Source organism: Neomonachus schauinslandi, chromosome 9 (genome assembly GCF_002201575.2).
Source record: "Neomonachus schauinslandi chromosome 9, ASM220157v2, whole genome shotgun sequence".
Taxonomy (NCBI): Eukaryota; Metazoa; Chordata; class Mammalia; order Carnivora; family Phocidae; genus Neomonachus; species Neomonachus schauinslandi.
Window position 1 is genome coordinate 106,929,579 of NC_058411.1, and position 23,629 is coordinate 106,953,207.

Sequence of the window (23,629 nt, forward strand, 5' to 3'; positions counted from 1 at the left end):
CAGTACCCTATTTTGGAGATTTTTCTATGTTAGTACATAGATCATAAAGTACACAGAGTTAAAAGTCATTCTTGGTAACTAAATTTCCACATTAAGGATACACCTTGGCTATTTCACCATGTCCATTTGTTTTTGTTTTGTTTTGTTTAAGTTTATTTAAGTAATCTCTACACCCAATGTGGCGCTTGAACCTATGACCTTGAGACCAAGAGTCACATTTTCTTATGACTGAGCCAGCTAGGTGCCCTTCAACATGTCCATTTGGATGATCCATAAGATGAAAGCCACTAAGATCTTACCCGATTTATATAAACATACAAAAAAGCAAAAAACAACCCCAACTCTGGGCTTAACCGACAGACATCTTTGAACCTCTCACTTACAGCCCCTCACTCAATTCGGGAGATGTAAGTAATCTCTGCAACCACCAAAACCTGTGAGGGGATTCTGTATGTAAACTGCAATCAGTATTGGGGAAACAAACTATACATCATCCTGAATCCACCTATGGTTGGAATCCACCTGAAACCATCTATGGTTTATGCTCTCCTGTCCTCCAGTTTCCTTGGCTTTTGATATTCAAAGTCAAGCAAGCATGTCCACTAAAAAACACAAACAAAACAAATTAACAAAAACAAAACTTTTCACCTAAGCAGCAGCTCCTATAAAAGCGATTTAGCTTTGGGGCGCCTGGGTGGCTCAGTTGGTTAAGCGACTGCCTTCGGCTCAGGTCATGATCCTGGAGTCCTGGGATCGAGTCCCACATCAGGCTCCCTGCTCAGCAGGGAGTCTGCTTCTCCCTCTGACCCTCCTCCCTCTCATGCTCTCTGTCTCTCATTCTCTCTCTCTCAAATAAATAAATAAAATCTTAAAAAAAAAAGTGATTTAGCTTTCAACCCCATCATGAATTGAAAAAAAAAATCCAGCCCTTCTTTTGACTTCTCTGTTCAAGACTCTAGCTGTCCTTCCTTGAAGCACATACATTAAGGTGACCACAGATATCTCAATGGTGGAATGAAAGGTAGAGGGACAAGAAGCCCAGAGAGGGTGAGACCTCAGTTAATACTTCAAATATAATCCAGTACAATAGAAAGATTTCCCCAAATTAGATATACTTTATGAACACCATTTTAATACTTGCCCAGTATTCTAACAATATTTTAGAATGTTTATTTAGAAACAAACTTTACCATTCTTTTTTTAAAAAATTATATTATAGATCATGATCCGTTACAGCTATCTTAGGACATAACCGCCACTGAACTTATATAATTTAGATCATAGTATTTATATTATGTTAAGGCTTTTGTCACATATTCCAAATGGCTTTCCAAATAGTTGTAAGCATTTGATTCTAGAAGGCTGCTAGAGTGCTGGTAGAGCACACCTAAGACTCCTGCACCAAACTTGAAAAGGTTGTCTGTACTAGCTGTCACCATTTCCTGGGCTCTTAGTCATGCCTCAACTCATGTAGTCTGGCTTCTGCCTAAACTACTCCACTGAAACCGCTTCTGCCAAGGATCCTGTTGCTGAATGGAAGTTCTTCTCCTGTTTGACTTCTCAGAGGCATGTGACAGCCTTAAACTCCTCCTCTCCCATGAAGCTTCCATTCTTTCCTGCTTTTCCTCTCCCCATTTTCCATCTCCTTTGCAGGTCCATCCTCCTCTTTCTAGCCTGCCAAGGTTTCCAGGGATATAATGTAGGCCCAAAGGGCTTCACCTCTAAAAGCTCTCCTCAGGCAATCCCACACATCCCCACTTCTAGATGCTGATGCCTTCTACACCTCCCTCTTCATCTCAGCTTTTTCTGGGCCCCACATCCATTCACTCACTGGACAGGCCCCGCCAGTAGGATGTCCTAAGCCCATCTCAACAGAACAATGTTGAAACTAAACTTCTTTTCCTCCATCCCCAACTCCCGTATTCCCCATCTCACACCACACGCAAGGTGCTCAAGCCAGAAACATGAGCATGATCTCCTTCTCCCTCAGTCCTCACATTCAATTTCCCAGTCTTGTTGATTCTAACTCTAAATGTCTTTCAAATCTGTCCACGGGCCCCATGTGCTCTGCCAGTATGAGTCCAGGTCTCTGTCAATCCGTGCTTGGAATACTGGAACAGTCTTCTAACTTGGCTCCCGTCCTCTTAGTCTTGCTTCCTTCCCTCCAACCAGTTCTCGACACAGCAAGGAGAGCTTTCTGAAATGCAAATCTAATGACACCTTTCCCAGCTCTAAACCTTGCAGTATCTCCCCATTACCTCAGAATAAAACCCATGCCCTTTGTTTCCTGAAGCAAAGGTATGGGTGCATATAGATTTTTAAATATTACCCTATAGTAAAACTTATTCTTGGTGGTGTACAGTTCTGTGAATTTTAACACATGTATAGATTCTGAGGCCACAACTACCTGCCGCTCCAAATCACTCCCTCATGCTATCCTTTTACAGCCAGGCTCTCCCCCATCCCTAACCCCAGACAACCACAGATCTATTCGCCATAGCTTGTCTCCATAGTTTGGCTTTAAAAGGGGGGGGGGAGGGGAGAATCTTTTAAAAAAACAAAACAAACCCAAGCCCCTTAAAGTGGCTTTAATGACTACTTAGCTCTCCTCCCTCACCTCCAACACCTGCCCCCATCGCTGCAATTAGACCCGACTATTTTCGGTTCTCGGGGTGCGTCCAGCTTTCTTCCATCTCGGGAGCCTCCTCCCCGCCCTTCTGAGTTGGGGGACCTCCTCTGGGCTTCACAGTGCCGAGTGCTTCCCCCACTGCAGCACTTCCACGCGGTTGTAACTGCCAGGCTACTCGTCTGTGTCTTCCATCAGACAGTTCCTTGCATGCAGGGGCAGTGTTTCAGGCACGGCTACACGCCCAGCCTTCGCGAAGCCGCCGAGTCCCGCCACATGCCAGCCCTCACAGCTCCAGAAGTCGCCCGGGCTTCCGAACGTTCGGAGCCCGGCGCGCCGCGCAGAGCTTCGAATCCCGAGCGAGCATGCGCACCGGGGCGCGGCGGAGCGCTGTCGCCCCGCCTCCTGCGCGCCGCTCCAGGAGGGGCGGGCCTCGGCCGCTCGCGCTCCCCTCCCCCACCCCTCGCTGCGCCTGCGCGCTGGGGACAACCGTTGCAGGGCGCCCACGGCCCTGAGGGGGGACGGTCGCCGTAGACACCCTCTCTTTTCGGCCCTGAGGTACCCGGCCTAGTGGCCCAGGACGTTCCGGTCGCATGGCGGAGTGCTGCGGACGATGCCCATGAAGTTCTTAGTCCTTCTAGTTGCGCTGTTGCTGTGGCCTTCGTCCGTGCCGGCCTATCCGAGTGAGTGACCGACGTGCGGCGGCAGCGACCCAGGGGATACACCTGGGCGAAGTCCCAGGTTCCCGGGCCCGTCGGAGACCCGGTCCTGCACTCCTCCCACACCTCACTGCCCCGGGTCCTAGGCCTCCGTTGCGGAGGTGTGGCCCTCTTCTTGCCTCTTCCTCCGCCGCGACCTGCACGCTGCAGGGGGCGATGCAGGTGGCGGGTCCCAGGCGTGACCCGGGAAGCGCGGGGCTGGGCGCACTGGGCTCGCGGGTGTGACCTCCTCACCTCTGGCGGACACATTCTTGACGTTAACCTGGTCCCCTTTTGCCAGAGTCTGTGCCTGTGGCATAAGGCAGGGGTCTGCAAACTGCGGCCCGCGGGCCAAGGCGGCCTGTTTTTGCGTGGCTGGCTGGCCAAGAACGGTTTTTACGTTTTTAAAGGTGAATATGAAATGTAGTCTCTCCTGACATGTGGAAAAGTATGAAATTCCAATTGCATTGTTGATAAAGTTTCATTGGAACACAGCCATGCTCGTTCCTTTTTGAATTGCCCATGGCTGCTTTACCGCATTGTAACAGCAGGGTTAAGTAGTTGCCGCAGAGACAGTATGGCCTGCAAAGCCTAAAATATTTACTTCTGGCCCTTTACAGAAAAAGTTTGACCCCCATGGTGAAACATGGAGAGCAAGTGGATTGTGGTGCCTGTCTAGGCCACTTACTGACCCCCTATGCACTCCCACAGTGCATCCCGGTGCGCAGAATTCACAACCGTATTTAAGCAGAATTGAAACTTAACGACTTGTTCCTGTCCCTCCCCAATAGCTGAAAATCACACCTGCCAAGACTACTATATTAACATGTGGAGACGTTGAGGTATTTAAGTGGAGTGTCTGATATCTGATATTCCACATAAGACTGTGAGGCTTGTCCATCTAGTCTAACTAGTTCATTGTAACATTTAGTAATGTTGGGGTTGGTTTAACCAAATAAAGTTTAACAGGTAGGTGTGAAAAAAGTACCAAGGAGCATGCCAGTTATGAAGAGCTATATTTCAGAATTGTCAAAAGGTCTTAGTTAAAAATTAGATTTAAAAAATGAAAATACAACACAACCTAGATCATGACTGGTAGTGAGAAAAATTCTGGATAAAGTGTCCTAGATTACCAAAGTTAGCGCTTTAAATACTAGCACTTAACGATTGTTAGCTGTTTTAAACAGAGCTCTTTGTAAAATGTTTCTTCTTTGCCATAAAGAAACAGACACCTTGAAGATGATACGTTTTCTTGATGTCTGATGGTCGTTATTTCTAACATCAGTTATTGCATTTTGGTAGCTTTAGATCAGTAAGTCACAACTGACTGACATGTATGGAGACTTTAGTTGAAGTGACATTAATACAGTCATAAAGTACACTCTGGGATTGCTGGATCCTTACTTAACTCAGTGTAAGCTCCTGCCTGACTGCATCATTTTGTGGCCTATTCTTTTTCTTTGTGGCCTCTTCCCTAAGTTTTCTTCAGGCTTGTAGGAAATGAAAAGATACTTTTCAGGAAAAAGAGCCATTTTGTGTTGAATGTATAGATGACACAAGACATAAGGAAAATATATATAGATCATAGAAGATATCTTGAAAATGTAATTTACTTTTCTACAGAAGGGGGTTAAGGGATATGTAGGGCAATATTAACATGGCTACTTTCTCTCTCTTACTCTTTTTCTCTAAGTAATTTTAATTTTGTTTATGTATTTTTTGGAATAAGTACACCAAAAGAAACCAGGCTTATCCTTGTGTTTGATTTAAATCAGATTTGTATTCTTTATTTTACAAGGCCACTATTCCAACATTTGTTGGTGAGAGAATCATATAAAAAATGTTGTCATGCCAAAGAAAAGGCACATAGATTTTTTAAAATTTTTATTGTTATGTTAATCACCATACATTACATCATTGGTTTTTAATGTAGTGTTCCATGATTCATTGTTTGTGTATAACACCCAGTGCTCCATGCAGAACATGCCCTTTTTAATACCCATCACCAGGCTAACCCATCCTCCCACCCCCTTCCCCTCTAGAACCCTCAGTTTGTTTTTCAGAGTCCGTCGTCTCTCATGGTTCGTCTACCCCTCCGATTTCCCCCCCTTCATTCTTCTCCTGCTGCTATCTTCTTCTTTTTTTTTTTTTTTAACATATATTGTATTATTTGTTTCAGAGGTACAGATCTGTGATTCAACAGTCTTGCACAATTCACAGCACTCACCATAGCACATACCCTCCCCAATGTCTATCACCCAGCCGCCCCATCCCTCCCACCCCCCACCACTCCAGCAACCCTCAGTTTGTTTCCTGAGATTAAGAATTCCTCATATCAGTGAGGTCATATGATACATGTCTTTCTCTGTTTGACTTATTTCGCTCAGCATAATACCCTCCAGTTCCATCCACGTCATTGCAAATGGCAAGATCTCATTCCTTTTTTTTTTTTTTTTTAAAGATTTTATTTATTTATTTGAGACAGAATGAGAGAGAGCACATGAGAGGGGGGAGGGTCAGAGGGAGAAGCAGACTCCCCGCCGTGCAGGGAGCCCGATGCGGGACTCGATCCAGGGACTCCAGGATCATGACCTGAGCCGAAGGCAGTCACTTAACCAACTGAGCCACCCAGGCGCCCAAGATCTCATTCCTTTTGATGGCTGCATAATATTCCACTGTATGTATATACCACATCTTCTTTATCCATTCATCTGTCGATGGACATCTTGACTCTTTCCACATCTTGGCTATTGTGGACATTGCTGCTATAAACATCAGGGTGCACGTACCCCTTCGAATCCCTACATTTCTATCTTTGGGGTAAATACCCAGTAGTGCAATTGCTGGATCGTATGGTAGCTCTATTTTCAACTTTTTGAGGAACCTCCATACTGTTTTCCAGAGTGGCTGCACCAGCTTGCATTCCCACCAACAGTGTAGGAGGGTTCCCCTTTCTTCGCATCCCCGCCAACATGTGTCGTTTCCTGACTTGTTAATTTTAGCCATTCTGACTGGTGTGAGGTGGTATCTCATTGAGGTTTTGATTTGGATTTCCCTGATGCCGAGCGATGTTGAGCACTTTTTCATGTGTCTGTTGGCCATTTGGATGTCCTCTTTGGAAAAATGTTCATGTCTTCTGCCCATTTCTTGATTGGATCATTTGTTCTTTGGGTGTTGAGTTTGATAAGTTCTTTAGATTTTGGATACTAGCCCTTTATCTGATATGTCATTTGCAAATATCTTCTCCCATTCTGTGAGTTGTCTTTTGGTTTTGTTGACTGTTTCCTTTGCTTTGCAAAAGCTTTTTATCTTGATGAAGTCCCAGTAGTTCATTTTTGCCCTTGCTTCCCTTGCCTTTGGTGATGTTTCTAGGAAGAAGTTGCTGCAGCTGAGGTTGAAGAGGTTGCTGCCTGTGTTCTCCTTTAGGATTTTGATGGACTTCTGTCTCACATTGAGGTCTTTCAACCATTTTGAGTCTATTTTTGTGTGTGGTGTAAGGAAATGGTCCAGTTTCATTCTTCTGCAGGCACATAGGTTTTTATAATGAAAAGTGCAGCTTTGACTTTTTTTTCTAGAATACTAAGACAATTTTGAGGTCATCTTATACAGACATCATGGGTATTGTATTAAGTAATTACATTTATTAAAAACCTCAGTACTTCTTTTAACTGTCCATACCTTTCTAATATGCCCAACTCAAGTTTAGCTAGTACTTGTTTAACCTAAGTTCAGTTTGACATGAATAAGGCTTGGATGTACAGCAGTCTGCATTCCCGTACATGCATACACATCCTGATAGTGCTGGATAAACACCTTTTTACTATATACTTAAATTTATATACATTCAATTTTCTTATATCTGATTTTTCCATAGTTTAATTTTCAATATTTTCCAAATTTAAAAATCATACCTCTTTAATGTATTTGCAGTATATAACTTCTTAATGAGAATTCTTATTGCTTTAAAAAATTATAACTTCTAAAGTGTCATTTACATAATAGTTATATATTTAAATACTATTAAATTATGTAATTTGCCTTTTATAATTTTAAGTCACCAAATATTGGTGAACCCGAAGCTACAAACACAAGAATGTGAAATATTAGCCTCCTTTTAGCCTCCTTTTAGCCTCCTTTTTGTATCTCATGGATAAATTGTTTTTTCCTGATTATCTCTTTGGATCAGTCAGCAGAGGTAGAGTAAATAATACAGGATTGTTTTAAGCTTGGATAAGAAAACCTCTTAACTTGCTTCTCTAGGTTGGTGTTTAAAGAAGGCTCAATATTTGCATTTTTGGCATATATCTTTGTCCTTAGAAGACCTTTGTCCTAATAGACCACAGAAGGCAAGGGAAGTAGTAAAGCAGCAAACAGCAATAACTGTTGAAATGTATTGGGAAATACATTAAAAAAGAAAAGCAGATTCCTTTTATCTCAAGTATATTCAAAAGATAAAATTCACTTCTGATGCTGCAAGTTCACTTTACATTGTTTCAAGGCCCAAGGCTATAGCACTGGGAGAGTCTCTCAGACCTGTAGATGGAAGGCCATGACACACTTCATTAATGTTTTAGATAATGAGGAGCATGTTACCATATATGTGAATGTCCAGAGAGTTGTCTTTAGGGGTGTAGCAGTAGTTGCATTAGCCTGTCCTTTAATTTTTTATCAGAAAAAAAGCCGTCTTTCTGTTCTTTTGAGCTGCTTTTTGTGTTCTTTTTATAAGATCTCGTGTGTTTTTAAAGACTTCTTGTTTTCTGTTATTAGCTGGTTGTCCTAAGACCACTTTGTATCTTCCCTACTCTGAATGGGTTCAGCCATCCTTCTGAGGATACAGTAGAACATGGTATTAGAGATCAAAGTACCTGGGATACATATCAGACTTCCGTGCTCGGGTGATATTGTTATTTAGGTCATTTTATTGAACAGAAGAGATCTATTTCAAAGTCATGAGTTTGCTTTGGTTCCAATTAAATTTTAACATCACTCCTGGGATAACCTGGTTTTTAACTCCACTGGAACTGAATTTGGGAACCTTTTTAAAAGTATTATTTGGGATGCATGGCTGGCTCAGTTGGTGGAGCATGTGGTCTTGGGGTTGTGAGTTTGAGTCCCATGTTGGGTGTAGAGATTACTTAAAAATAAAATCTTAAAATAAATAAATAAAAATATAATTTAATGAAGCTGTTTCGGTTATGTGTTGCAGCATACAGACCACCCCCCAGATTTATTATTTCTCATGGTCTATGGGTTGACTGGGCTCAGCAGGGCAGTTTTGCCTCATATGGTGGATTTGAGGTCACTCATTCAGCTGTATTCAGCTGGAAGCTCAAGTGGGATGAGAACATTCCAACATGGCCTCTTATCTTCCAATGTCTTTTCTCTACATGACTTCTCATCTTTTAGTAGTCTCGCCCAAATGTCTTTTTACCATGGCACCTTGCTTCTAAGAGGGAGCTTTACAAGCCCCCAGTATGCAAGCTCTTATCAAGCCTATGCTGTGTCAGACTTTCTAATGTCTCCATAGGCCAAGACAATCACATTGGGCAAGCCTGTATTCACTATGGGAATACGCTAACCAAGAACATAAATACCAAGAGATGCAAAGTCATAAACTTACGTTTCTTTTTTTCCCCCAGCTTTATTGAGATATAATTGACAAAACTGTAATATATTTAAAGTATACAATGTGATAATTTAGGGGCGCCCGGGTGGCTCAGTCGGTTAAGTGTCCGCCTTCAGCTGAGATCATGATCCCAGAGTCCTGGGATCAAGCACCGCATTCGGCTCCCTGCTCAGTGGAGAGCCTGCTCCCTCTCCCCCCTGCTGCTCCCTGTGCTGTTCTCTGTCTCTCTGTCAAATAAATAAAATCTTAAAAAAAATAAAATATACAATATGATAATTTGATATATGTCTACATTGTGAAAGGATTCCCACTGAGTTAATTAGTACATCACCTCACATAATTACCTTTTGTGTGTATTTTGTGTGTGTCATCAACCATAGTCACCATGTTATACATTAGATCCTTAGGCCTTATTCATCTTATAACTGAAAGTTTGTACCCTTTTACCGGACTCTATTTCTTCCACCCCCAGCCCTAAAGTTACATTCCTTTACCTGGAACACTTAATTAATCTGAACAAAATTACTTGTTTTGTCTGTCCACAAAAATTTAAATTAACAAATTATAGGAAAACTGCTGGATGAATGACAAGATATAATGTTTCCCTTTGCGTCCATTCTTTGAGTGTACCCCACTAATGAAGCACAGTTATTAGAACTTTGATTGAGTTACAAGTATCTCATCTTATTTATGTTCTTTTTAATTTGAAAATGTTGGTGTGTTAGCTCGCAGTTCTTACATGATGACAGATTTCAGGTATTCTTATTTGTATCACTTCTGTAGAATAAGGGAAGTCTATTTGTGTTCCCCCTTAATGACATGGATGGAAAATACAAGGAATTTGTTCTCCAAATTAGGGACATTCAGCCAGAGTCTGGTCCACCTATACATGATTCCATGCTTGGGTATATGTTAAGCTTTATATACATGAGTTCTTTATCAATAAAGCCATTCTGTTTTTCATTCCTGTGGTAATAAAAATCCTAGTTATATTCGAATCTTTAAAAAAAGGAGCATTCATGGTTCTTGGTTAAATTTTGAGCGTAATCACCAGATGCCATAGCAAGGTTATAGGCCAAGGCAAAGTAAAAATGCATTTCTTAAAGCACAAGGACCAGAGGTATCCTATTGAACTTTAACTTCTTTCTCTTCATGTGAAAGTTAAAAAGTTTATCTTTTCCTCTTTACTGAGCTACCAAGTTTCCTCCATATATGGAACATTTTACTACTACCTTTAACTTACCACATATTTGAAAATTAACAGTATTATTGGGCTTTAAAGTCTTTGTTTTTTAAAACATAAGTTGTATATTAAACACATGATCAGATAGCACCCATCTTATATTGAGAGATGCAGATTTTGTTAGAATTTCCTCTGATTTATGCTGTTTTTGAGTGTGTCTTTGAATAGCCTACGTATTACATTATGTATACATAACTTATCACAATCTTTTGGTATCAGTATTTTACCAGTTTGAATGAAATGTAGAAACCTACTTCTCTTTATGTCCTTTACCCTCTCCCATTCACGGTATAATTGCCTTAAATATTTCCTTTACATACCTTGAGAACCACATCAGAGTATTATAAATTTTGCTTTAACGGTCAAACGTAATTTGAAAAAGTCAAGAGAAGGAAAGTCTATTGCATTTACCCATACTTTTGCACTTCCTTTTATTCTTTCTTCCTTCCCAGTGTTCCAGGATTCCTTCTTGTATCAGTTTCTTTCTGTTTAATGACCTCCATTTAGCCATTCTTATAGAGTAGGTCTTTTGGCAACAACTTCTCTTCATTTCCCTTCATCTGAGAGGTGTTGATCGTTCTTTCATTCCTGAGGGATACTTTCCCTTGATAGAGAATTCTAGGTTGACAGTCTTTTTTTTTTAAGCTCTTGACAAATTATGCCATTTTCTTCTGACCTCCATGGTTTCTTCTGAGAATTCAAATTGTCATTCAGAATTTTTTCCAACATAGATAAGGTGTTATTTCTCTCTTCATTCAAGATTTTTTTCTTTGTCTTTAGTTTTCAGAAGTTTGACAAATGTCTTGGCATGGATTTCTTTTGGTTTATTCTGTTTGAGGTTCACTTAGCTTTTTGAATCTGTAAGTTCATGTCTTTTGCCAAACTTGAGATTTTTTTCAGCCATTATTATGTCTTTGAGTACTTTTCCAGACTCACCTTCTTGTTCCTTTCCTTCCAAGATGTGGATGACATGAATGTTAGGTCTTTTTGTTATAGTCTCACACATCTTCGGGGCTCTGTTCATGTCTTTTTCAGTCTGTTTTCTGTTTTTCACATTGAGCATTTGTCATTGTTCTGTCTTCCAATTCACGGATTCTTTCCTCTGTCCCCTCCATTCTGCTGTTGAGCCTATCCATGAAGTTTTTTTCATTTCAGTCTTTGTGTTTTTCAGTTCTAAAATTTCAGTTTGGTTCTTTTTTATCTATTCTGTGTCTTTGCTGATATTTTCTAGTTCTTTGCTGAGAGTTTCTATTTTTCTTTTTTTTTTAAGATTTATTTATTTTAGAGAGAGAGTGCAAGCAGGGTGAGGGGCAGAGGGAAAGGGAGAGAAAGAGGGAGAGAGGCAGACTCCCCACTAAGCAGAGAGCCCGATGCAGGGCTTGATCCCATGACCCTGAGATCATGACCTGAGCTGAAATCAAGAGTTGGATGCTCAGCCTACTGAGGCACCCAGGCGCCCCAAGACTTTCTATTTTTTAGTTGTGTCAGGCATGTCCATAATTGCTTGTTGAAGCATTTTTGTGATGCTGCTTTTAAACCCCTGCCAGATGATACTAACATCTGTGTCATCTTTGTGTTGGTATCTGTTGACTGCTTTTTCTCATTCAAATGGGGATTTTCTTGGTTCATGTTGTGACTAGTGGCTTTTGATTAAAACCTGGACATTTTGGGTATTATGTTGTAAGACTCTGGATCTTATTGAAATCTTCTGTACATATTTAAATAGGCCTCTGAGCCTTTGATGTCACTTGAGTGGTGGAAGACCACTGTTGCCTTGTTACCACAGGTCCCAAGTCCTCAGACAGCCTTCTCTACTGGAAGAGAAGGTATTAATTTGTACTTGGTAGCAACATTTCTATGGGATAAGGGCAGAGGGGTTGGAGCACATCACTGAAGCCTAATGAGGGTAAAAGTCTGGGCTTTCCACTCAGCGTTTGCTAGTGGCTGTAGGGCCACAAAGTTTTCTGCGGTGTTTGGCTGCATTAGAGTGGTTATTGCCTAAAAGTTTCCTGTCTTGCTAGGCTTCCCTTTTGCTTGTCCTTTGGCTATAGAGAGCAGTATTTTCTTGGAGACTTTTTGTCTATGTCCACTGGTGTTTCTGGGTTGCTGGCTTCTCCAGTCCACAGTCTGGGGTATGTGTGGCAAAAAGAAAACCCAGGGAACTCGCTGCTGTATCATTCCTTGGATCTTGAAGTTCCTAGTTGGTCTGTCTTCTCTCTGCCTTTCAGAATGCATATTTTATATATGGTGTCCAGGGTTTTTAACTGTGCTTAGTAGGAAGAATAGGGGAAAAGTACATGTTCTCTATCTTTTTGGAAGTGAAAATCCAGATACATTGTTTTAAAACATTTTATTTGGGACTTAATGGAAGAGACAACGTGCTTTACAAGTAAGCAAGAATATTTAAGTAGAGGATACATTGGAATGATGTGGTGACCTGTTTTTATTTTATTATTTATTTATTTAAAAGATTTTATTTATTTATTTGACAGAGAGAGACACACAGCGAGAGAGGGAACACAAGCAGGGGGAGTGGCAGAGGGAGAAGCAGGCTTCCCGTGGAGCAGGGAGCCTGATGCGGGGCTCGATCCCAGGACCTCATGACCTGAGCTGAAAGCAGATGCTTAACGACTGAGCCACCCAAGCGCCCCGACCTCTTTTTATTTTTAATTTTGGTCAAAATATGTTGGAATTAGGCTTGCAATGATTTTGTTTGTATTATTTTCCAGTTTGTATATAAAGTAGTAGATATTAGGAGAAAGAAGTCTTAGTTGACCATCAGACATCTAAATTATTTAGATAGAATTTTATCTGACTAGTGATTCATAATACTCCACCTAAATAACTTACAGAGAATGTAAATAAATTCAATATTTTGAGAGTTTGTTTAAAGTTCTTCAAGTTTTCAATTTTATAGGCAATTAACCAGTATACATTACTTTCCTAGCAACATTCCTTTTAATTCACAAGCAGTTTGATGCCAAACCTTAATGTTTTTCTTTTAAGTCTTTAGCTAAATACGTATGTTACTAGTTTAAATGTTAGCTTATAGGTCCATAATTAAAAATGGCAGGAAATATAACCAAGTTAATGGAAAAATAAAATACAATTCATATTAAATATTATCAGAAAATTATAACACTTAAAAACTCTACAGAAGACATTTTAATGGAAAAATTCTATTGGTCATTATGATCTTATAATATTGTGTAGGTTTCATAATAACTAATTTTTAAGACACCAGATATTTGGTTTATAGCACATTTCAAGTGAAATTTCATATTCACATTATAATTATTATATGTTTTCAAATCATTTCTCAAAAAATTTAGATATATTAGCCTAAGTGCAAAAATCCAAATTCTGCATAGATTTGGATATGCCCTGTTTACTTTCTAGTTTTGTGTCCTGTGATAACAACATGATCACCACACAAATGAAACACATTAAAAAAATGCTTTTTTTAAAAGGTACAGTTTTTCTGTTTTGTTTTGTTTTTTTTTAAGATTTTATTTATTTGCGAGAGAGACAATGAGAGACAGAGAGCATGAGAGGGAGGAGGGTCAGAGGGAGAAGCAGACTCCCTGCTGAGCAGGGAGCCTGATGTGGGACTCGATCCCGGGACTCCAGGATCATGACCTGAGCCGAAGGCAGTCGCTCAACCAACTGAGCCACCCAGGCACCCAAAAGGTACAGTTTTTTATAAGACCTAAATTTTACCAATATTCTTCTGGAATTTTAAATTGTAACACTAAGTAAGAAATTCCCCAAAGAAATATTAAAATTACCTAGTTTTATTGTAGACCTGTATTTTATTATTCTTTAAAGTAAAGATAATTCATATAAAAGTTCCCAAATTTGAATTACATGTATATTTTTAAAAAATTATATTCCCCCTCCTTTTTTTTTTTTTTAACCAAAGAAGGGGTGGGAGTGGTTTAGTTTTCTTTTTTAATTCAGAAACTATTCAGAAACTATTGATTCTTTGCCTAAGATTTAAGGTGACATGTTTTTCCTTTCTTAAAACTTTATCCTCAAAGAAACTAGGTATGTTACTGTATAAGATTTTTAATATTAGCATTTATTACTATCATTACATTTTATTGTAATTTTTGGCATGCTGTTACTTCTTAGGAACATAGAATCTTTTTTCTTTGTTTTTTTTTCATTTTTGAGTGTAAGGTTTTCTGGAAAAAAGAAATTGTTATTAAAGCAGTTAATGCATAATACCATTTTAGCTTTACCAATTAGGAAATCTCTCCAGAAACAAAGCAAGTTGAAGCTTTTCGGATTTTTACAAAAAACACATCTATATATATCGACTCTTTTAAATAGACATTGTAGAAGAAATTATTTGGTTTTTTACACCTGTTACCAGTTGAAGTTTTATGTATGCAATTAGATATTTTAATTGATGCTTGAGAGTACATTTTTAAGAACTTGAGACTTCCAAACATCATTTTTAAAACTCGATTAATGCGGCACCTGGGTGGCTTAGGCGGTTAAGTGTCTGCCTTTCGGCTCAGGTCATGATCCCGGGGTTCTGGGATCGAGCCCCACATTGGGGCTCCCTGCTCAGCAGGGAGTCTGCTTCTCTCCTTCCCTCTCCCTCTGTATGCTCTCTCTCTCTCAAATAAGTAAATAAATAAATCTTTAAAAATAAATTAAAATAGGGTGCCTGGGTGGCTCAGTCGTTAAGCATCTGCCTTCGGCTCAGGTCATGATCCCAGGGTGCTGGGATCGAGCCCCGCATGGGGCTCCCTGCTCCGTGGGAAGCCTGCTTCTCCCTCTCCCGCTCCCCCTACTTGTTTCCCTCTCCCGCTGTCTCTCTCTCTGTGTCAAATAAATAAATAAAATCTTTTTAAAAAATAAATTAATAAAATAAAACTCGATTTTTATGCAATATATTTGCACAGATAATAGAGCACTAGGTTTTCTTGGGGTGTTTCGTTACACAGTTTCATTAAAAAAGAAAATAAACCATGTAATTTACATGTGTTAAAACCACTTTTGTTATTTAAAATGACTAGAGCTAAAAATCACATTTTTTAATTTTTAAAAATTTGTAATATCTCTGGCCACAGAAACCATGGTTTCTCAGCTTAGACAGGGGAACCAAAGCACTCCTAACTCTTTGGTAGAAGAAAAAAATCTTATGAGCTATACCATCATATCCATAATCTTAAATGTAAGAAATTTTATATTAGTTTTGTCTTAGTTCAAAGTAATAAAATCTATAGCATAACGAAACTGGGAAATATAGCTCAGTTTATAGAATGTCTTCAATTAGTTCTACTAACTGAAATGACAATAACATCTATTGATAAAATCAAATTTTTATAAACTCGTTCTTTAAAAATGATTTTTTGTTTTATCTTTATGTTAATGTCCAGTAACTATAATGCAAAACAGAGTGATAAACATGACATTTTAAATATATACATACAATAAAGTACATAAATCAGAGGCTTAATGAATTTTTATGGTTAATGCCCCTGTGTAACCAATGCCTGAACCAAGTGACAAAATATTACCAGCCTAGACTAGTTTACAAGTATTATGTTTTAATGCATGCAACTTTTAAAAATCTTGCATAGAGGGGCACCTGGGTGGCTCAGTTGATTAAGTGACAGACTCTTGATTTTGGCTCAAGTCATGATCTCAGGGTTGTGAGATTGAGCCCCGTGTCAGGCTGAGCCCAGAGTTGGCTTGAGATTCTCTCCTCTCCTTTTGCCCCTCCCACCACTCACTTATGCTCACTTGCTTTGTCTTTCTCAAATAAATAAATAAAATGTTTAAAAAAATAAAAAATAAGTAAATAAATAAAATATTGCATAGAGATTTAGGTGACTGGAATTTCCCAAGTTTCTTACACTTCCAAAACTGAGTTTCTCCAGGAAGAACTTATATAGAGTGAAAGATTATTCATGTAGCTACATGAATCATTAGGTTAACCAGATAAGATTCTTGAATTCATGACAGACCAAACTGCTTATATTTTTCATCCATCTCAAAGTGTACTTTAAAAAAAAAAAAAAAGGCTTCTTTTAAACTCTAGTACTGTGATGCTGCTATCAAGAAACAATCGTCAGTTAAAACATTAACAATCTCAAATGAAAATTAAGCAATTAGAATAAAGAATATATCAGAATATGGTGTATTTAACAACAAAACAGTTTTAAAAATTACACATAACCCCAAACAAGATAATTTGACCATTCATTAGTTGGAGTGGAATGTAGTCAAATTATCCAAAAGCAATTGTAATGTTCAACCTTGTTATTCAGTCAGTATTTTTATGGTGAGCTTTAATATTAATAAATTGTTATTGACAGAAACAATAATTATGTCAGTTTTAATCAAGATTTACAGCTAAAGTAATAGTTGTATGACTTATTATGTTATAAAAGGGAATGCATTATAATTTAGATGAGGGTTTAAAATTCAGGTAGGTGTGCTTTAAATTAATGTTAAAAGTCAATTGGAAAAGGTCAGTAAAAATTAATGTCTGTACATATATATTTTTTAGTTCTGTTGACTAAGATGGCCTAATAACAATGTCACCCTGTAATGCTAGTTTTGATATGTACTTCTAGCCCTCAGATTTTTATCTCTAATATTGTTTTCCATAAAAAGAAACTAGGATTCCTTGAACAGATAGCTGATTTTCATCTTTAGGGAAATAAGTACAAATTGGAGGGTTAAGGATGAGAGTGGGATAGGAGATGGCAGGGAGGCAGGCAGCAGTACCTACCAGAGAACAAGCAAGGATCCTTTAAAAATTCAGAGGTTCCCTCAGAAGGACAGGAGACAGCTTACAGTGGCTCCAGCTGGCTAAGTTGTGACCATATGAACATAAAAAAAGAAAATGATAATATAAGACTGTTAAAAAATATGTGAGTCGTCGGGCTCCCTGCTCGCAGGGAGCCTGCTTCCCCCTCTCCCTCTGCCTACCACTCCCCCTGCTTGTGCTCTGTCTGTCAAATAAATAAATAAAATCTTTAAAAAAATCCTTAAAAAAAAAAAAAGGGTATGAGTCATAATGAAACTCAAAAGTGTAAGAACTACTTTTCAAATACTTAATACTTTACTTGGGTGAATTTTCTTCAAATGCTTAAAAATACTGTTTACATTTCATTTTATTTATGTAACCCAGATCAGCAAAAGTGTTTCCTTATTCTAAAACTAATACAAATCAGAGCTTACAAGAAGATCTTACTTTTCTCCCTATAAAATATTTGTGGACAGACCCATGATTCTTTTGCCAACCTACCTCCCTCCAACCCCCGCCAGAGGCTACCCACCAACAGGATTCACATATTAGAAGATATGCTACCATATTATTTCAGAAGTTAATGAAATGTGTCAAGATGGTCCATTCACACTAAGGTGCTCTCCCAAGTGATCCTGATAGCTATACCACAACAGGATAAAGAGAACGTGATGCCAAAGCCAAGTAACCTTTTAAATGTGCTTAAAACATATAGAATTATGCTTTTTATTTACATTTATTTGCTTGTTGATGGGTTTGGTAGTTGTTGCTGGTGGCTATTTTAACTTCTCTCCTTGCCCTTTGTGGTTCTTAAAAAGAATGGAGTGGATGAAAACATCCCCACAGACATTGTTAGAAGCCAAGAACTTATACATTAGGCCTTCTGCTTTCCTAGTCCAAAATAATCTTGCCCTGAAAATTTCATTTGTACCATTTAGTCATAAGAGATGAAATGAGAAATAATTTGTGTTGCTTACTCTGCAGATGAAAAAGACCTAATTCTTTAGGTTCTTGGCTTTGTGGCTTCAAGGCCAAGAACACTTAATGACTTTAAAATGCGTAAGAGGCATATTTCAATAAAAAATTTAAATGTTGATCAAATGTAGTAGTATATATATTATGATCCTATTTATGTAAATATATTATGTATAATCTTGAGTTCTGTTTAAAAATGTATCAGATGGCAATACTCCCAAATTGATCTACAGATTCAACACTTTGTCACAATCCTAGCTTGCTTTTTTTGCAGAAATTAACAAGCTGATACTAAAATTCATATGGAAATACAAGGGACCCAGACTAGCCATAACAATCCTGAAAAAGAACAAAGTTCAAGGACTCACACTTCCTGATTTCAAAACTTACTATACAGCTGCAGTAATCAAGACAGTGTAGTACTGGCCTAAGAATAGACATATAGATGAATGAAATTGAGTCGAGAGTCCAGAAAGGACCTCTTACATTATTGGTCAATTGATTTTCAACAAGGATACCAAGACAATTCAGTGGGGAAAAGAACAGTCTTTTCAGCAAATGGTGCTGGGACACTAGGCAAAGGAATGAAATTGGACCCTTACCTCAAACCATATATAAAAGTTAATTCAAGCTAGGTCATAGATCTAAATGTAAAAGCTAAAACTTAGAACTCTTAGATGACAATGTAGATGTAAGTATTTGTGCGCTTGGATTTGGCAACAGTTTCTTAGATATGACATCAAAAGCACAAGCAGCCTCAATAAAATAGATAAATTGAACCACATTAAAATTAAAAACTTTTATGCTGCAAATGATAACCTTAAGAAAATGAAAATACAACTAACGAGTAGGAGAAAATATTTTCAATCATATATATGACAAAGATATGACATATCTGACATATGTCATATATATGACAAAGGACTGGTCTCCAGAATATATAAAGAATACTTACAACTCAGTAATAAGGAAAACCCAATTAAAAAATGGGAAAAGTATCAGAATACAGATTTCTCCAAAGAAGATATACAGATGGCCAACAGGCATGTGAAAAGATGTTCAGTGTTATTAGCTATTAGAGAAATACAAGTTGAAACTACAATGAGTTACGACTTAACACCCACAAGGATGGCTGTAATCAAAAGGACAGGTAAGTATTGGGATGATATGGAGAAATTGGAACCCTCATATATTGATGGGAATGCAGCTGCTTTGGCAGTTCCTTAAAGGTTAAACATAGTATTATCATATGACCTAGTAATTCTACTCCTAGACATATGTTCAAGAGAAATGAAAGCATACATCCACACAAAAACTTGTACATGAGCATAGCAGCATCACCATTATCACTAAAAAGTAGAAACAAGCCAAATGTGTAGCAACTGATGAATTCATAAACGAAAGGTGGTATATCCATACAATGGAATATTATTTGGCCATAAAAAGGAATGAAATACTGACGTATGCTACAATATGGATGAGTTTTAAAAACATTATGCTAAGTGAAAGAAGCCAGTCACAAAAGAACACATATTGTATGATTTAATTTATATAAAACATCAAGAATAGGCAAATCCATAGAGACAGAAGGTAGTTTAGTATTTGCCTAGGGCTGAGGAAATTGGGGAATGGGTTTATTTTGGGGATGATGAAACTGTTTTAAACTTAGATCGTGGTTGGTGATAGTTGCACAACTGTGAATATACTAAATACCATTGAATTGTATACTTTAAAATATGTAAAAGATAAGTTATGAAGGTATTTTAATCCTAGTAACCCTTAGGGATTTTTAATCCCTAAGATTGTAATTTACTTAAAATTATGTTAATGCAATGTTACCTTAGAGATTGATAAAATCTAATAAAAGAAAATTAACAGAACTTAAACAAATTTAGTTAAATTTATGTGATCTAAATTTATATTAGGCTACTTAGTAAGGGCCAGTTAGAAGAAGTGCAGGGCTTTCTGAAAATTGGAGCTATTTAACTATAATAATTATGATGTTGTTGTTGATAAACTTCAGACTTAGAAATTTAGAAAAACATAAAAACTGCCTTCTTAGCCTAAAATAAGAGAACTTTTTTTTTAATGCCCAGATTTTCTCACTAATTATTATTGGACTATTAGCTAAGAAACAAAACCAAACAAAAAACCCGAAAACTAAACAAACCCAAAATCAAAACAAATCAAAACAAAGACAGTCTTTAGACCAGCAGATTTATTTTAGACATAACATGACATTTAGTTTTCCTCTACAGCGTTCTAACAGAATTCTATAGAAATTTTTTTTACCTGTGATTATTTCGTTAAGATAAATTAGTGGAGGTACAATTAATTTACATACCTGCCAGCATTTGGTTTATTCATTCAGTCATTCACTTAACAAATGCTTTTTTGACTGCCATGGCTCTAGGCACTGGGTAGAACAGGGGATATAGAGAAGCAGACATGGTCACAGCTTTCAAAGAGCTTACAATATGTAGTAGTTAAAAAACATTAAACAAATATATATAGTTAAGATTATCTTAAATTCTGTAAAGAAAAGATCAGTGTGCTAGTGAGAAATTAATGAAGGATGTGAGGATCAAAAAGGAAGAAAAGTTACTTTTTCTTTTTTTTTTAAGGAGGCTCCACACCCAACACAGAGCCCAGCGTGGGGCTTGAACTCATGACCCTAAGATTGAGACCTGAGCTGAGATCAAGAGTCAGATGCTTAATTGACTGAGCCACCCAGGTGTTCCAAGAAGTTACTTCTTTTACTAAGGAAGTAATTATACACATGCCAATCCTAGGTTTTTAGAAAAATTTTTTACCTACTTGACTGACAAAGATTGTTTTTAACTTGCATTTCTTTTATGAACAGTGAACTTTAGCAACTTTTCATGTTAACTGGCTTTTATTTTATTTCTTGTACTCTCTTCTTCCATCTTTAATTGGCCATTCTTGAGAAGGAAATGTATGTTTTGAAACTATTGTTTGTTGATTTAAGTTTTTTATTACATTGCTCATTTTAAATCAGATTTTATTATTTTCCTCAAAATAAACTCAAAACTAACTTACTTTTTGCTTCTGTGTGAAGTGAATGTATTCTTTTATAAGTCATTGACTGTCAGTTGCTATCCATACTTTGTAGTAACAAAAATATATCAAATTTGGATCAGTTTTAGACACTTTTCCAAAGAAGACATACAGATGGCCAACAGACACATGAAAAGATGCTCATCATCACTAATCATCAAGGAAATGCAAATCAAAACTAAAATGAGATATCACTTCACATCTGTCAGAATGGCTAAAATCAACACAAGATATAACAGGTGTTGGCAAGGATGTGGAGAAAGGGGAATCCTCTTGCACTGTTGGTGGGATTGCAAAATGGTGCAGCCACTGTGGAAAACAGTATGGAGGAGGTTCCTCAAAAAGTTAAAAATAGAACTACCCTACAATCTAGCAATTGCACTACTAGGTATTTACCCAAAGAATACAAAAATACTAATTCAAAGGGGTACATGCACCTTAATGTTTATGGCAGCATTATTTACAATAGCCAAATTATGGAAACAGCCCAAGTGTCCATCAACTGATGAATGGATAAAGAAGATGTGGTATATGTATACAATGGAATATTACTCAGCTATACAAAAGAATGAAATCTTACCATTTGCAATGATGTGGATGGAGCTAAATGAAATAAATCAGTCCAAGAAAGACAAATACCATATGATTTCACTTATATGTGGAATTTAAGTAACAAACAAGCAAAGGGAAAAAAGAGAGAGGCAAACCAAGAAACAGATTCTAAACTATAGAGAACAAACTCATGGTTACCAGAGGGGAGGTGGGTGGGGGGGTTGGTGAAATAGGTGATGGGGATTAAGGAGTGCACTTGTCATGATGAGCACCTGGTGTTGTATGGAAGTGTTGAATCACTGTATTGTATACCTGAAACTAATGTGACACTATGTTAACTAACTGGAATTTAAATAAAAATTAAAAAATAAAAAATAAAAAAGGTTTTTGGATCAGGTTTAAAAATTCTAAATACATCTTAATATATGAAAGGGATATATTTTCATCCAGTTGACAGTAGAGCAAAATTTTATATATTTTACTTATGTATTGATTGATTGTATTTTAGTATTTACATGTATTTTAAAAGAGAGTTGTATTCTTCCAGGACAATTTTATTATCATACTTCTATTTTGCCAGCATCCTTGTGTCATCTTTTTATGACAACATTGTGTAGTTGTTATGTGTACCAGCTTTGAAATAAGGCAGCCTCTGTTTGAATGCCATTATTACCACCTACAAATCAAATATAATCTTAGGCAAATTACTTATCCTTTCTAAGTGTCCTTATTTTCTTCTTTGTAAAAACACTCCTCACGTTCAAAGCCCTTAGTATAGTGCCTGGCACAAAGCAATTGCTCAGTCAGTCAGAGCTATTATGGTCTTTTCAATCACTGTCTTCCAATTTTCCCCTTCAGATTTCATGCCACTTTTGTTCCTACAGTTGTTTTCCCATTTTGTTTACTTTCCTATTATTTCTGTCATGTGACTAATTCTCCCTGTACTATTTCAAGAAGAAAAGTGCAGACAGTCTCAAGCACAGCTATGACATCTGTGTCTGTGATTCCTGTTAAACCTTAAGCCTGCATAGCAGGGAGCCATCCTTCTAACTAGAGGCACTGGAAAACAGCATTATGGTTTCTAAAGGTGGAAGAGATTCTTACCTTATCCACATTCTGAGACATTGCTATGTTTGGTTGGATCACTAACTGGTAAAGAAGACAGAGGAGGATAAAGCACACCAGTGTAAACTATACATATCCAATGTGTAAAAACTCAACTTCTAGCAGAGTAGTCTGGTCTTTGTAAGAATTTGAATTTTGTTCATCTTTCTAGGAACTTCTTTTTTTTTTTTTTTAGGTTTTTTTTTATTCTTATGTTAATCCCCATACATTACGTCATTAGTTTTAGATGTAGTGTTCCATGATTCATTGTTTGTGCATAACACCCAGTGCTCCATGCAGAATGTGCCCTCCTCAATACCCATCACCAGGTTAACCCATCCTCCCACCCCCCTCCCCTCTAGAACCCTCAGTTTGTTTTTCAGAGTCCATCCTCTCTCATGGTTCGTCTACCCCTCCGATTTCCCCCGCTTCATTCTTCCCCTCCTGCTACCTTCTTCTTCTTCTTTTTTTTTCTTAACATATATTGCATTATTTGTTTCAGAGGTACAGATCTGAGATTCAACGGTCTTGCACAATTCACAGCGCTTACCAGAGCACATACCCTCCCCAGTGTCTATCACCCAGTCACCCCATCCCTCCCACCCCACCCCCCACTCCAGCAACCCTCAGTTTGTTTCCTGAGATTAAGAATTCCTCATATCAGTGAGGTCATATGATACATGTCTTTCTCTGTTTGACTTATTTCGCTCAACGTAATACCTTCCAGTTCCATCCACGTCGTTGCAAGTGGCAAGATCTCATTCCTTTTGATGGCTGCATAATATTCCATTGTATATATATATACCTTTCTAGGAACTTCTGAAGAATGGGGAAAGCAGGTTTTCATAGTGGTCGGGGCCATTTGTCAGGATGTTTGAGCCTTGACTATCTTTTACTACCTTGCCTGCAAACATTTGTATAAAGATCAAATTGATTTGCAAGAGCAGTCCTGATT

The 23,629-nt window shown here is 37.9% G+C and overlaps 1 protein-coding gene across 1 annotated transcript in view; it reads left to right on the forward strand.

The window, feature by feature from the left end:
- Positions 1-3,093: 3,093 nt before the first annotated feature.
- SPESP1 (sperm equatorial segment protein 1) overlaps positions 3,094-23,629 on the forward strand; it is a 29,159-nt gene continuing 8,623 nt past the window's right edge. Inside the window, exon 1 of the mRNA XM_021693982.2 lies at positions 3,094-3,309. Within this exon, the coding sequence (XP_021549657.1) occupies positions 3,240-3,309 (70 nt within the window). The 5' untranslated portion in view covers positions 3,094-3,239. The remainder of the gene's footprint in view (positions 3,310-23,629) is intronic.